This window comes from Rousettus aegyptiacus, unplaced genomic scaffold, assembly GCF_014176215.1.
Source record: "Rousettus aegyptiacus isolate mRouAeg1 unplaced genomic scaffold, mRouAeg1.p scaffold_m13_p_17, whole genome shotgun sequence".
In the NCBI taxonomy this organism is placed as follows: Eukaryota; Metazoa; Chordata; class Mammalia; order Chiroptera; family Pteropodidae; genus Rousettus; species Rousettus aegyptiacus.
The window spans coordinates 11,730,958-11,743,489 of NW_023416292.1; the positions used below are offsets into that span (position 1 = coordinate 11,730,958).

Below are 12,532 nucleotides of genomic sequence, written 5' to 3' on the forward strand. Positions count from 1 at the left end.
CTCCTGGGTTGGTAATTAAGAAAAGAAAATTTAAAAAAATATATAAACTCTTCTATGTCTAGAGATTAATAGCAGCCAATTACCTGGGGCCAGATTATTACATTATTGTTATTAAAGAAAAACACTAGTAGAAGGCACCTCTTGATCCGGAGATAAGAGGGTAGTGATCAGATCTCTTTATTTTTCCCTCTTTTGTGGCAGTCAAAAGACTGCCCTTTGGTATCCTGAGCATACAATCTCTTGGGTACACTGACCAAGTGGCCTAGATATTCAAGAGTCTTTGGGAAAGAAGAGACTAAGATTCCAAATTTTTTCTTCTCAAGAGTCAAAATTAGGTCCTTTAAAAAATTCTTCAGATATATGATCTCAGTTGATTTTCACACACACACAAAATTCTTACTGTATATGTCTCTAATAATTCCTAGATTAAAATACTGAAATGCAATTGCTTTCTTAACAATAGTTTAAAACCTTTACAAAATACAAATACAATATATTTTTGAAACAGATAAATAACCATTTAAATGTGTTAGTTCTCTTGTTCTTTCTGAATTCTTATAAGATCAGATATCCCATAGGTGTGTGTGGGGTGTGTGTGTGGGGAGAGAGAGCGAGACAGACAGACAGACACAGACAGACAGAGACAAAGAACTATTATTTGACCATAGATAATATGCTTTCTCTAAACAAAAAACTTTAAAGGGAACCTGTAAAATTTAAAGAGATAAAATATGAAAGCAAATATCTAAATCGTTGATGCTCTGTGAAAATAGCTCAGTAGAATTTTATTTGCTTCGACATTGCAGATTTTCTTTAGGTTTTCTTGCATTCTTTTGTGGTTCCTAGTAGGTTAACTCTCCAAGAGGTCATGGTCAGTGACTTCAGCGTAGGCCATTTGTTTCCATTTTAATTATTTTAATTAAATTATTTTAATTATTTTAATTAAATTATTTTAATTATTTTTCTCTAGTTTAAATCTTTAGTTTCCACAACTCCAGTAAAAATAAAGACCAAGCCCTCTAAATGGGGAGAACAGATCATCTCTTTCGAATCAGTTCCAGTTTGAATGAATTTTTAAAGACTTTGAGGTTGACACTCTAACTTTTTAATTGTTAAGATAATTGCAAAGCCAGAGTTAGCTATGCAAGTAATTGGTTGATTTAGTTAAAGTTGACATCTCATAGTCCAAGTTGGTATTTCATTACAGCTTCTAGTCAAAATAGAGTCAGCTAAGTAAACAAGTTTTTGCCCTGCTGAATGCATGTAACCTATTAGCTAACATTTGCCCTGAAATAATACTTATTTCTTTTCTTTTCAGATATATTATTTTAGTTATTTATATATAAGCTTTTTCTGTATTTCTTATATTTTAGGAGGAAGTTTTAGTTAGTGGTATTCAATCTCTGAATTTTATGGACATTATACTAAAGATCACACGTTATGATTGTCTTAAGAAAGATATGGACAGCACTTTCATATTGAAACTTCTATTTCATAGGCAGTGAGTTTGGTTTTGTAGATGGGACTCTTACCACCCTCATAGAATGTACTGCTACAGTTTGCAACTAGTGCTTCAAACACTTCCCAGAGACAATACATGAAACCATGAAATAAGAGATGGACATTCTCTTTTTACAGGGTTTATCTTTTTAAACAAAGCACTCTCCACTCCTGTTTCACACTACACAGGGCTCTGCTCGACTGGGTATTTTTTTGCCCAAATAAGGTTCTATTGAGAACAGTCGTGTTTTGTTTTGTTTTGTTTTGTTTTTCTCCACTGGTAAGGAATATTATATAGTTTGTAAACTTTAAATGTCATTTGGAAAAACTTCTCAGAGACCAATGAGCAATCAACGATTTTTTCAACGATAAATTGTTATGTTTTGTTTTTTTCTAAGCAAACAGAAACATAAAGCACACATGGCTTCATTTTAATCATATTAGTGACCTATAAAGCACTTGCAGGTGCCTTGAAGTGATAAGGTGATTATGTGACGGGAACATTAGCGTTCCCATCAGACATTCATGAGGATAGCATGTCATTCTTAGCATAATAATAAAGAAAGAACGCATTCCACTGGAACTAAAGTAAGTGTTCCTTTCTGGAGTGTTTGTGGATATAGAGACAGCCATAATATTCTAAAGTATGAGCTCTGAGCTTTCCACTTCCTTTTCAACATTTAATTAGATGAATTCAAAGAAGGGATAAGTGGAAACGTTTACGCATTATTTTCGCACATTTCCCGTAGCGTTCTACAATGTTATAATTATCTCTGATATATTTTCAAATTTCAGAGGAAACACCCATTTCTACTTATTTTCAAGGTCAGTAACAGGTTATATTTTAAAATAATGTCTGGAGTGAAACTGAGAATAGAGGAAAACAAAATGGCAGACACCTCATTTCAATTAATTGAGTATCAATTGTTCAAAACCCTGGGTTTCGTAGTCTCATCATTAAGCCCATATCCAGAAAACTCTTGATCCAAATCCTGGTCACAAGTTGCCACTAACTGAAACAGAAGGAAGAGGCTATGCTGAATTCATACTCCAGCAAAATTTATAGTTTCTCCAAAATCAGTATAAAACCCAATGAAAAAGAATACAAAACCAACAAGAGAAATATACCCAGTAATCGCTAACCTATGAGGCTTTTTATTGCCAGGTTGATGGTATTTTTCATGAATTGGCAGTAAGACTGTCAATTCCTTTTCCTGAGTTTTAGCTACTTCCTTTGAAATACCTAGTGAATTCAGGTCTCCCTTTCCCTCTGGAAAGTCTTTAATGGAAAAAAAAAAGGTTGTTTTCTTAATCTTAGAGTCTCCACTCCTGCTACAGACAGAAGAGAGAAGGATCTGTTGTGTCCTCCTCCGGAAGAGCCCAGGATGCTTCTCAGGCCAAATCGCCTCTCCTCTCTTTCGCACAGGGGTACCCAGGGGCTCTGCCTGCTTCCCTTTCCTCTCAGGAACTGCGACTACGCATGCTGCCTCCAGGGCACCTTGCAAAGGAGTAAGATTTACCTTCCTTAGTGCTTCCTATAGAATCCCTATTATAGGTTACTATGTTATTATTAGTTTTAGTGTTTTAATGGTCATTAATACTGTTAAATGAAGCCATGTACACACTATTTCCATTTGTTTAGAAAAAAAATAACCCATTTTCCCTTAGATATTTATTTCTAAGGGGCAGGGGATAGGTGTACCAAAATACCACTCTCCTCCTGAGCTCTCCCTAGGACAGGGCACCCCCCGGGACCTACATTCACAGCAAAGCCATAGGTGCCTCCTTTGGCAAATGAGCCATTCCGGTCTTAAGAACCTCCAGGTGGGGTAATTTCCAGTCTTCTGGGACTCCACTCTACTTACTATTTGTATTTCTTATTCTCTTCAATCTTCACAACAGTCCTATAAGTTAATTAATATGCCTGTTTTCACATGAGAAGACAGTCTCCGAGAAGTTATATAAAGTTGTTCAACTAGCTAAAGATGAAGAGATCATTCAAACCCAGATCTCCCTGATTCTAAAGCCCCAGAGTTTCCCATGATAACATGCTATCTTTGGCCATCTTATCACAGACGGACACTAAACACATATTCCCTTGTCTTAGAGAGAATTCTAAAAATGTTGCTGGAATATGTGGACTAGCACGTATCACTAAAGAAACAAGCAGTTAGTAATTACTGATGTTCTAAACACAACAACCTATGAGGTAGGTACCATCATTCTTATTCTCCTCATTTTACAGATGAGGAAACTGAGACAGAAAACTATGTAACTTGTCTAAGATCACATGGCTGTGGAATGGGCCATGGTCCCAGAGTCTGGGGTCTTAACTACTACCCGTTTGGGTTGGATATTTTCATTTTGTCTCCCCACATCTGTTCTCTGTCCTTCTCCATCAGACTCTGGGCCCTGCGATGCTGACCTTTATGGGACACCTCAACGCGGCTCCTTGGCCTCCCACCTTCTCTTTAGATTGGGGAAAATGGAAAGTCCCACAAAATGAGAAGGGATGAAGAATTCTGCAACTAATAATGGATCTCTGTGTTAGCTTCTTTGACACAAAAGCAAAGCAACTTTGATATTTCAAACTTGGACTTTTCTTATACCAAAAGGAGCATTAATTAGATCCATTGACAATTACCCAGCTTATAAAGAAAGGGAGGAGTAAGACTACTTAATTCCATTTTCATCTTCAAAGGTGAATTGTTTGAGCACATCTTTGAGATATGTCTTAACTTGTATCTCCAAAATGTAATACTACACAATGATTTACAGACTACTGATGCATGGCCAACTAATTTCTTCACCTTGGTTTCCCTTTTATGTTAAATAAAGATGAAAGATACCTAGATTTTCTACTTCATTGTTACTTTAAAAAAGAATAGGAAGAAAGAAAAACAAAACTTTAAGTTAGTTCAAGAGAGAGTTGAGACAAAACATACCCCAGTTGAGACAAAACTGATGAACTAGATTAATAAGGTAAAGCACAATACTCTACAGAAACTTTAGAAACAACGGAAGAAAAATTGCTCTTGAGTAAAATGAAAAGACTCCGTATGTGTGTGGCTTCCCAGCAGGTCTTGTGTCTCGTAAATGTACAGATGGCACTGTAGCATCCAGTTTCCCCAGAGTTTATAGTGTTGAAATAAGAGAATTCGGAACGATGAGAAAGGAATATGGCTGTTATATACAAAAAAAATTGCGATTCCAACATTAACACCGCAACTTTGCTTGTTGTTAGCAGGATCTTCCACCACGGTCACTTTCTTTGAGTGACATACCGGCTTACACAGCCGCAGCAGCCCCTTCACAAGATCTTCTTCCCACTTACACACAAGATAAAGGACACTCCAACCTCGTCTGAGATTCTCCCTTTTCAAGTTCATTTCTCAGCAACGACTAGCCGCCTGGTGTCTAACAAACATAGTGACCCCCTTTCCCCATTTTGAAAGCAAAATAACAACATTACAAGGATTATAATAATACCAGTTAACACTTATTTGGCATTTACCCTGCACAAGACTTTCGGTGGCACATTTCACACACATTATCTCATTTTATCTCATAAGAACTTTCTGAAATGGATAACTCTATTATCCTCATTTACAAACAAGAAAACTAGGGCTTATAGAGACCATGTCACAAAAAATATATAGAATTGTTATCAGTTAGGATGCATTTATCTTTAGGTAGCTGAATACTCAACTCTAACTGGCTTAAGCAAAAAGATCATGTCCTTAACTCTGGAGGCTGAGTAGTAGGGTAGGTTTGAGTGTTGACTTAATCCAAAGGTTTTGGATTTTCTTCATTCCCACTCGCATTCATTTCATCTCAGACTTATATAAAGATGCCTGCATCGGTCTGGGATTCATGTCCACGCAGGACAATGGCTAGAACAAGAGTACTTACTCTTAGTTAAATCTCTCTTGGGTCTAAGTGGCCCAAAGGAGATGACATTGACCTTTCCAGAACCAACTGACAGAAGGGTTAGCACTGCTGTGGTTGACAGATGAATTAAGGCCTATCCCTATTTGCCTCAAACTCCAATTTATAAAAATCAACAATTTTAGTGATACTTCTCTCTAGTCCTGTTCTGCCTAAGCTTAAATTTAAAGATCAGAGGATCAGTTGATGATCTGGGAGAAAAACACTATTAACAAACTAGTGACTTAAAATTTTTTATAAATTTATAAAATTTTCTGTGATATATACCATATTTTTGTTATTCATTGTTCTTAAAAATCATTTGGTAACTTTCAGAATTGTTAAAAATTATTAGGTATACAAAAACGACATATCATGCCATGTATTTAATAAAGCGTGTACCTCCACAGGGCTCATTTTGTCTGTTTAAGGCAATAGTGTTTTCAAATTTGTGTATGTCAATGTCCCTGGGTACACGGATATAAATGGAGGTACACTCGCAGGACATACCGTGCTATTTTCTAGCTCTGGGACCTAACTCTTATTAAGGTCTATGGTTCTCCTGAAAAGTTTCATCCAATTTGTATTGGGAATCTCCATATTGCGCCTGACTGCTCGCAAACAGATTCAAACGACTGCTCTTTCGAATGCCCTGGGTGCTGGCCATGTCTCTTTTCTCCTCTTCTCTTTTCTAGTACTTTCTGCTGGGAACCACCGCGTCCATTGGGCATGGCTTCCTCCGTTAGCACCGACGCCCCACTGGCTGTACCGAACACCACTGCCACTTCCAACTAAAGAGGCTCACGACACGCTCAGTGGGTGGCGTCCCCACTCACGCAAGAGAGAGTGACACACTCTTCCACACGTATGCCCCGCTTTGTGCTGACAATACTGACTGCACCCCGAAGCCTTACACGACTCCAGATTAAAAACAACGTCAACCGGCGGCCTCGCTCCCTTTAGGGTCAAGCGCAGTCTGTGGGATGAGACGGGAAACCCAGTTCCTGAGAGAGCCCTGCACTCTTCCCCAACTTCTTTCTTCCCAGGCTCCCAAATTCTCATGCAAATGTTTGTATGAGTAACTGCTCAGGGCTTCCCCCTGTAGTTGTCACATCCTGCCCAGGCGTTTCTCAATGGCTACAATGGACACACTAGGGACCCAAGCCACAACCCTCTTTACAGCTGTTTCCTCTAAGAAGAAAAAAATTTAGACTAAAGTAACTTCCAGATTGATACATCTTCTTGATAAAAAAAAAAAAAAATACTTTTGCTCGATTGTTTATTCTAGAATTTGCAACGTCCTCTTGGTTGCACCATGACGTAGTAAGAACTCTCGAGCTATGAGGACTCCTGAACCATTCCGTTCAAGACACAAAGGAGTCTACCATTAAATCGACGGGGTGTGGATGGATACAGTGACCACAACAGTGAAATGTGAATCACGTCTACTTAGAATGTTATGTTTGTGCTGGTGTGTTTCTAGAAACTAAAGTGGGAGCCAAGTAAATAGATTAAAATAAAAATACAATTTTATTATCACAAGTGAAGCTAAGGCGAGTTAACAAAAACAGGAAAAAAAAAAAGAATCATGACAATTAGACATACCTCTAACAGTTTTAGAAAATACCAAGATTTTTGGAGTATACGAGTTAAATATTTTATCATCTTAAAAGTTTTAGATAACTATGCAGTTATTTACAGGTTTTTACTATTAACCTTGGAGATCAAACTTTAGAATTTTACTCAGTAAGTTTCTCACGTTCTAATTTAGTTAACAGTCAAGCCTCCTTTACCAGTTCCAAAAGCTATGCGTCCAAAATACATATTGATCTTACTAAATAACAAGAACTCAAGTCCCACTAAATAAATATAAATACCTTTATGCTTAAATCTAAATAATTTGTCAATATAGCATAACACAATCTAGAAATTCATATTAGGTAAATCTATGCTTCTCCACATTAGTTTAATGCCTTTATTGACCTGTGACCTAAGGGAAAACACATTTTTTTGTTCAAATGGTTTTTGATATCAAATCTGTCACAATTATATTGGCCTAACCAATTTTGCTAAAATAGCTGGTAATAACGTAGACCCGCTTTATTAAACTGACCTCATTAACTTGTTTTTTGTCCAGGTGGAACACCTGACCGGAACTGGTCGAGGCAATTTCTTCATAGACTTTATAGCCAATATGGCTCCTGTCATCACAGTCTCCGGTGAGCACAAATACCACCTGTGATTTTACAAAAAGAAGACAGTTTAAAGGGTTTTCGGAAATCGATATACATTTATTGAGCCCCTATTACGTGTTAATGTACTACTAGGCAAGTAGAACATATGTGATAGCTATATATCATGTATGTAACTCCTCCCTATACCCTCTTAACAGGTGGAGGCTTTTTTGCCATCTTTGAGTCCAAGCTTGGGCATGTGACTTGCTTAGGTTAGTAGCATAAAGCAAAAAAGGGACATTCTATCAGTTTTGAGACTATACTCAAGACCTTGTGTATTTCCACTGGATCTCTAGCACTTCTGCCTTGTCCGTGAGAAGAGCACGCCTAAATTAGCTTACTGGTGAGGCAGAGCCATGTCACCCCAGAGACGGGCCTGCATAAGCCAAACACAAACTGTGCCCAGGCATGCAAGGAGCCAGCCTAGCCTGGCACAGAGGAGCCCTGCAAACACGTGAGAAGTAAACGCTGTGGTTTTAAGCTATTGGGAGTTAGGAAGCTTGATATGTAGCAATAGCGAACTGATACAATGAGTAATTCTCACAAAATTCCACATAGGTGATATTTTAAATACAGGCCCTTCTTATTAGGTCTATGTTTCGGTCAGTTATAAGGACATAATGGTGACCTGCACCTTATTTAAGCCCCAGGCGTTTCTTCTCTGCATTAAAAATAAGGCATTCATATTCTGTGTGCAGATATCACATACCCATTTAATATGTTTAAATCGAATGACACATACACATTGGACTACACATATATGGATAACCAGCTCTAATTACTGACATTCACCACGCATAGTATAGTCAAAGAGGAGAGGCATCCTCTCACAGGCTGTATTCCTTACAGCTGTCTCCAGATGCAGAATTTGGGGGGTTGATTCCTACTCACTTGTGACTGTTTCTGTTGGATAAGCTGCAGCACCTCATGGGTTAGCCGATAATCCTTGGACCGAGCATCAGTGAAAACATAAATGAAAGAACCAGGAAGAGAAATTTCCAAGGCAATTTTTATAGCTCCAATACTCATTTCTGGACAGTCACCACCACCCTGTTGAGAAGCAGAGAGAGATGAACGTTAATTATTTCATCAGCAGAAAAGAAAGGGATGTTTTAGCTATGAAAGGTTGCTTTAGGAGTTCTGGAAGTGAGCAAATGCTCTTCACTTTTACGTTCTGTCAGTTTGCCCCTGGGGAGATTGAAAAGATATAAAGTGATGTGAAGATGAAAAAATCAATACTTAGGAATAAATTATAAATTCCCCCAAAACACACAAAATAGAAATTGTTATTACATTTCAGTTAGTTAGATGTCGATTTAGTCTCCCATCTTCTTACGTGCCCATCGCGTACATCTCTTCTTTTCTTACCTCTTCTTCCTCTTATTTGAGGACCTTGCTTCTACTGCGCTAAGAACATGGAAGCGACCGGAAGAGCACTGTCCCAGTACATACGCGCCTGCAATAGCGGCCGCATGCCCTACCTTCAGCGTGAAGGACTCATGCGTGCTCATAGCTAAGGCTGACTACTCACCTGTGCCTAGTCAAGGACACGGCTCCTGCAGCTGCCCCTTCTCTCTATTCCATCACCGAGCCTCCCCTCTTTACCGGATCATTCCCATCAGCAGACAAACAGGCTGGTGTATCTCCACACCCCGAGCTTTTGCTCAATGTCACCTATCGGAGAAGCCTTGATGGCCACCTCAGGTAAAGTATACCTTCCGTGTCACTCTTTTCACTCTGCTTCATTTTCTCTACTAACACACAATCTCCAAGTTTTATTTTTTACTTAAACAGGCTCGATCTATTTTCCTAAACAAAAATAATAGTCTTCACCCTAAGAGGGATTCTCGTCACATTTATTGCCTTCAAAAAGATGGATTTATAGATGACACTGTAAGATGTATTTACAGTTTTATGTATTATATTTTAAATTTCTGATCTCTTGCTTATGGCTCCATGTCATCAGTGTTCTTCAAAATCATAGGTTTTAGTGATTGCATAATATTCCATTACATCTACATCCCATAATTTAGTCCACCATTTCTTTACTGTTGAACATTAGCGCTTTTACAAATTCTCCATTATAAATAAATAGAAACTTATTATACATTTGACATATATATGTATATATATGTATATATATATTTATATATACATATATATACATATATATTTATATATGTATATATATGTATATATACGTATATTTATATATATGTGTATATATATTTATATATACGTATATATATATATATATATATAGTGTGTGTGTGTGTGTGTGTGTGTGCAATGTCTGAGTATTTCCTTAGCGTAAAGCTAATAACTATAGGGCCAAGGGAATGGACTTTCAACCAATCTGTTCCGAGCAATTAATAACTGTCTTCATTAGGGTTTAGACATACAAAAATGAGTAAGGTAAGGCACCTTGTCTTTAAGGAGCTTATCCTCTTGAAAAGACAATCAAATAAAAAACAAGGCACCCTGGAGTCGTGGGGGTCTCTGGAGTCGTGGGGGTCTCGAGGTCCCATAGTCCACTAGAATTCAGTCAGTAAGAGCTCTTTCTCAAAAAAGTAAATAATTACTCCATGAAAGGGATAAGGTTTTATCTTTAATCTTTGGGGATTCTATTCTATTCTATCTTTAAACTACTGGCTTTCTCCAGGCTCCAAACAGCCTCAGATTCTGAAATAGATAGCTTAAGCCCATAGATCTAATGGGGGTCATAAGAACCAAGCATTAGAATTGTTTATACTGTGGCCTAGATGAACTGGAGACTTTTCTTGCATTGAATCCTGTGCAAAACTTGCAGCCTCTGAGTAATCTTTGTTAGGTGGGCTGGAATAGAGTTCCAACTGTTATAAAATGCTTCTAAAATTGAGACACTCATTAAATATTGTCACTTTCTTAACGGTAGGGAGCTGGATGCTGTAGTAACCTGATCTTCACTTTTGAGACAATATCAGCTCTAGACTTCCAGAAATTTTCCTGAGTGAGCAGTCGCTTCTATTTTTGCATGGCTGATCTATTCTCTATCATGTGCATTTTCATGGTATGTAGTGTAACAGATAATACTGTCCTCAAAAACTTATGCACTTATATCCTCAGATTACGTATCTCCCACGTTCCGATTTTACATTTTAAGCCGCTTGTTAAACATCTACTCGTATGTGTTTTGTGAGTCTCTACAATTCAATGGATCTAAAATAGAATTCATTATATGTTTCCTCAACCATGCCTTCCTTATTTTCGTTAATGGTACTCTCTGCCCACATATTCAGGTTCAAAACCTGGTCATCTTTGACTCCTCCCTCTTCCTTCACCTAATCAGTGGTCAAACCATATTCCTTCGACTTCCCTCATGAATCTGTCCCCTCCCTTCCCCTGTATTTCCTGTAATTCACTCTTCTTATCGTTAATTATATTACCAGTATAGCCTCCTATCTAATCTGCTCTTCCTACCACCTGACTTTATGTGAAGAGCTGTCTGTATCACAGTCCTACTGAAAATCTCGCTAAGTGTTTGTGTTGAATCAGATTATCTTTCTATCTATATCCTGCTGCTCCCTCTTCACAGCTTGCTTCCTTTAAGCTGAGACTAATTCCTGTTCTTTGAATATGCCCCTTGCTTCACACCTCGACAACTTCAGGACTTTCATTCAAGTGATCTTTCCACCGCTCCATCTCTGCCATCGAACACTCTCACCCGTATGTGCATGTCAAAATTCTCCCGTTTTCTGTAAGTTCTTTGATAGCAGAAACTGTGCTTTGCTGAGTTCTTCGGTATTCAATTCACTACATTTCTGGCATATAGCTGAATAAATATTTGTCAAATTGAACTATTTTCCTTCCAAGGTTGAGATAATATGACTTCCTCCTTTAAAAACTTTGCCTTTTCTTCCAGTCATATGTACTTCCTTACTTTTCAGATGTATTTTAATGTGCTTTCCTCTTTAATGATGTAACGTATTTTCCTTTGCCTAATATTTATTTGAAGAGATTATCAAGTGAAACGAATGCCCTCAAATGAGCATCTGTGTGCTACGGAAGTGGGAAACAGCGACGGGGCACATTACTAACTTCAGTATGTTAGATAGGAATAATTTTTTTTTTTAATTCAACCTTTATTTTTATTTTATTTTTTTTTAATTAAGCTTATTGGGCTAACATTGGTTACGATTATATAATTTCAGCTGTACATTATAAGTTGACATCTGTATATTCTATTGTGTGTTTACCACCCAAAGTCCAGTTTCCTTCAGCTACCATATATTTGATCCCCTTTACCCTGTCTATCCCCCCTCCCCCCACCTTCTACCCTCCAATAACCACTAGTCCATTGTCCATCTCCATGAGTCTCTCTTTATTTGTCCTGTTCGTTTGTTGCTTTTAGGTTTATATCCCACGTATAAGTGGTATCGTGTGATTTTCAACTTTTTCTGTCTGATTTATTTCACTTAACATGATTATCTTGAGGTCCATCCATGTTGTTGCAAATGGCGGTAATTCATGTCTTTTATGGCTTAACAATATTCCATTGTATATATGTACCACAGCTTCTTTAGCCAATCATCTATTGTAGGACACTTCATTTGCTTCCATGTCCTGGCCACTGTGAATAATGCTGCTGTGAACATCGGTGTGCAAATATCTTTTTGGATATGGGTGTTCAAGTCTTTGGGGTAAATACCCAGTAGAGGGATTGCTGGATCCTATGGTAGATCAATTCTCAGTTTTTTGAGGAACCTCCATTCTGTTTTTCAATGTAACTGTACCAATTTGCAGTCTCACCAGCAGTGTATGAGGGTTCCTTTTTCTCTGCATCCTCTCTAACATTTGTTGTTACATGTCCTATTGATTATAGCTATTCTAAC

The 12,532-nt window shown here is 37.7% G+C and overlaps 1 protein-coding gene across 5 annotated transcripts in view; it reads right to left on the reverse strand.

Moving 5' to 3' along the window:
* Nucleotides 1-12,532, reverse strand: part of HMCN1 (hemicentin 1) — a 482,162-nt gene that overhangs the window by 254,682 nt on the left and 214,948 nt on the right. For all 5 annotated transcript variants that reach the window (XM_036234516.1, XM_036234517.1, XM_036234518.1 and 2 more), the window contains 2 exons: nt 8,553-8,711; nt 7,541-7,663 (listed from right to left, as the gene is read on the reverse strand). In XM_036234516.1, the coding sequence (XP_036090409.1) occupies nt 7,541-7,663; nt 8,553-8,711 (282 nt within the window). The remainder of the gene's footprint in view (nt 1-7,540; nt 7,664-8,552; nt 8,712-12,532) is intronic.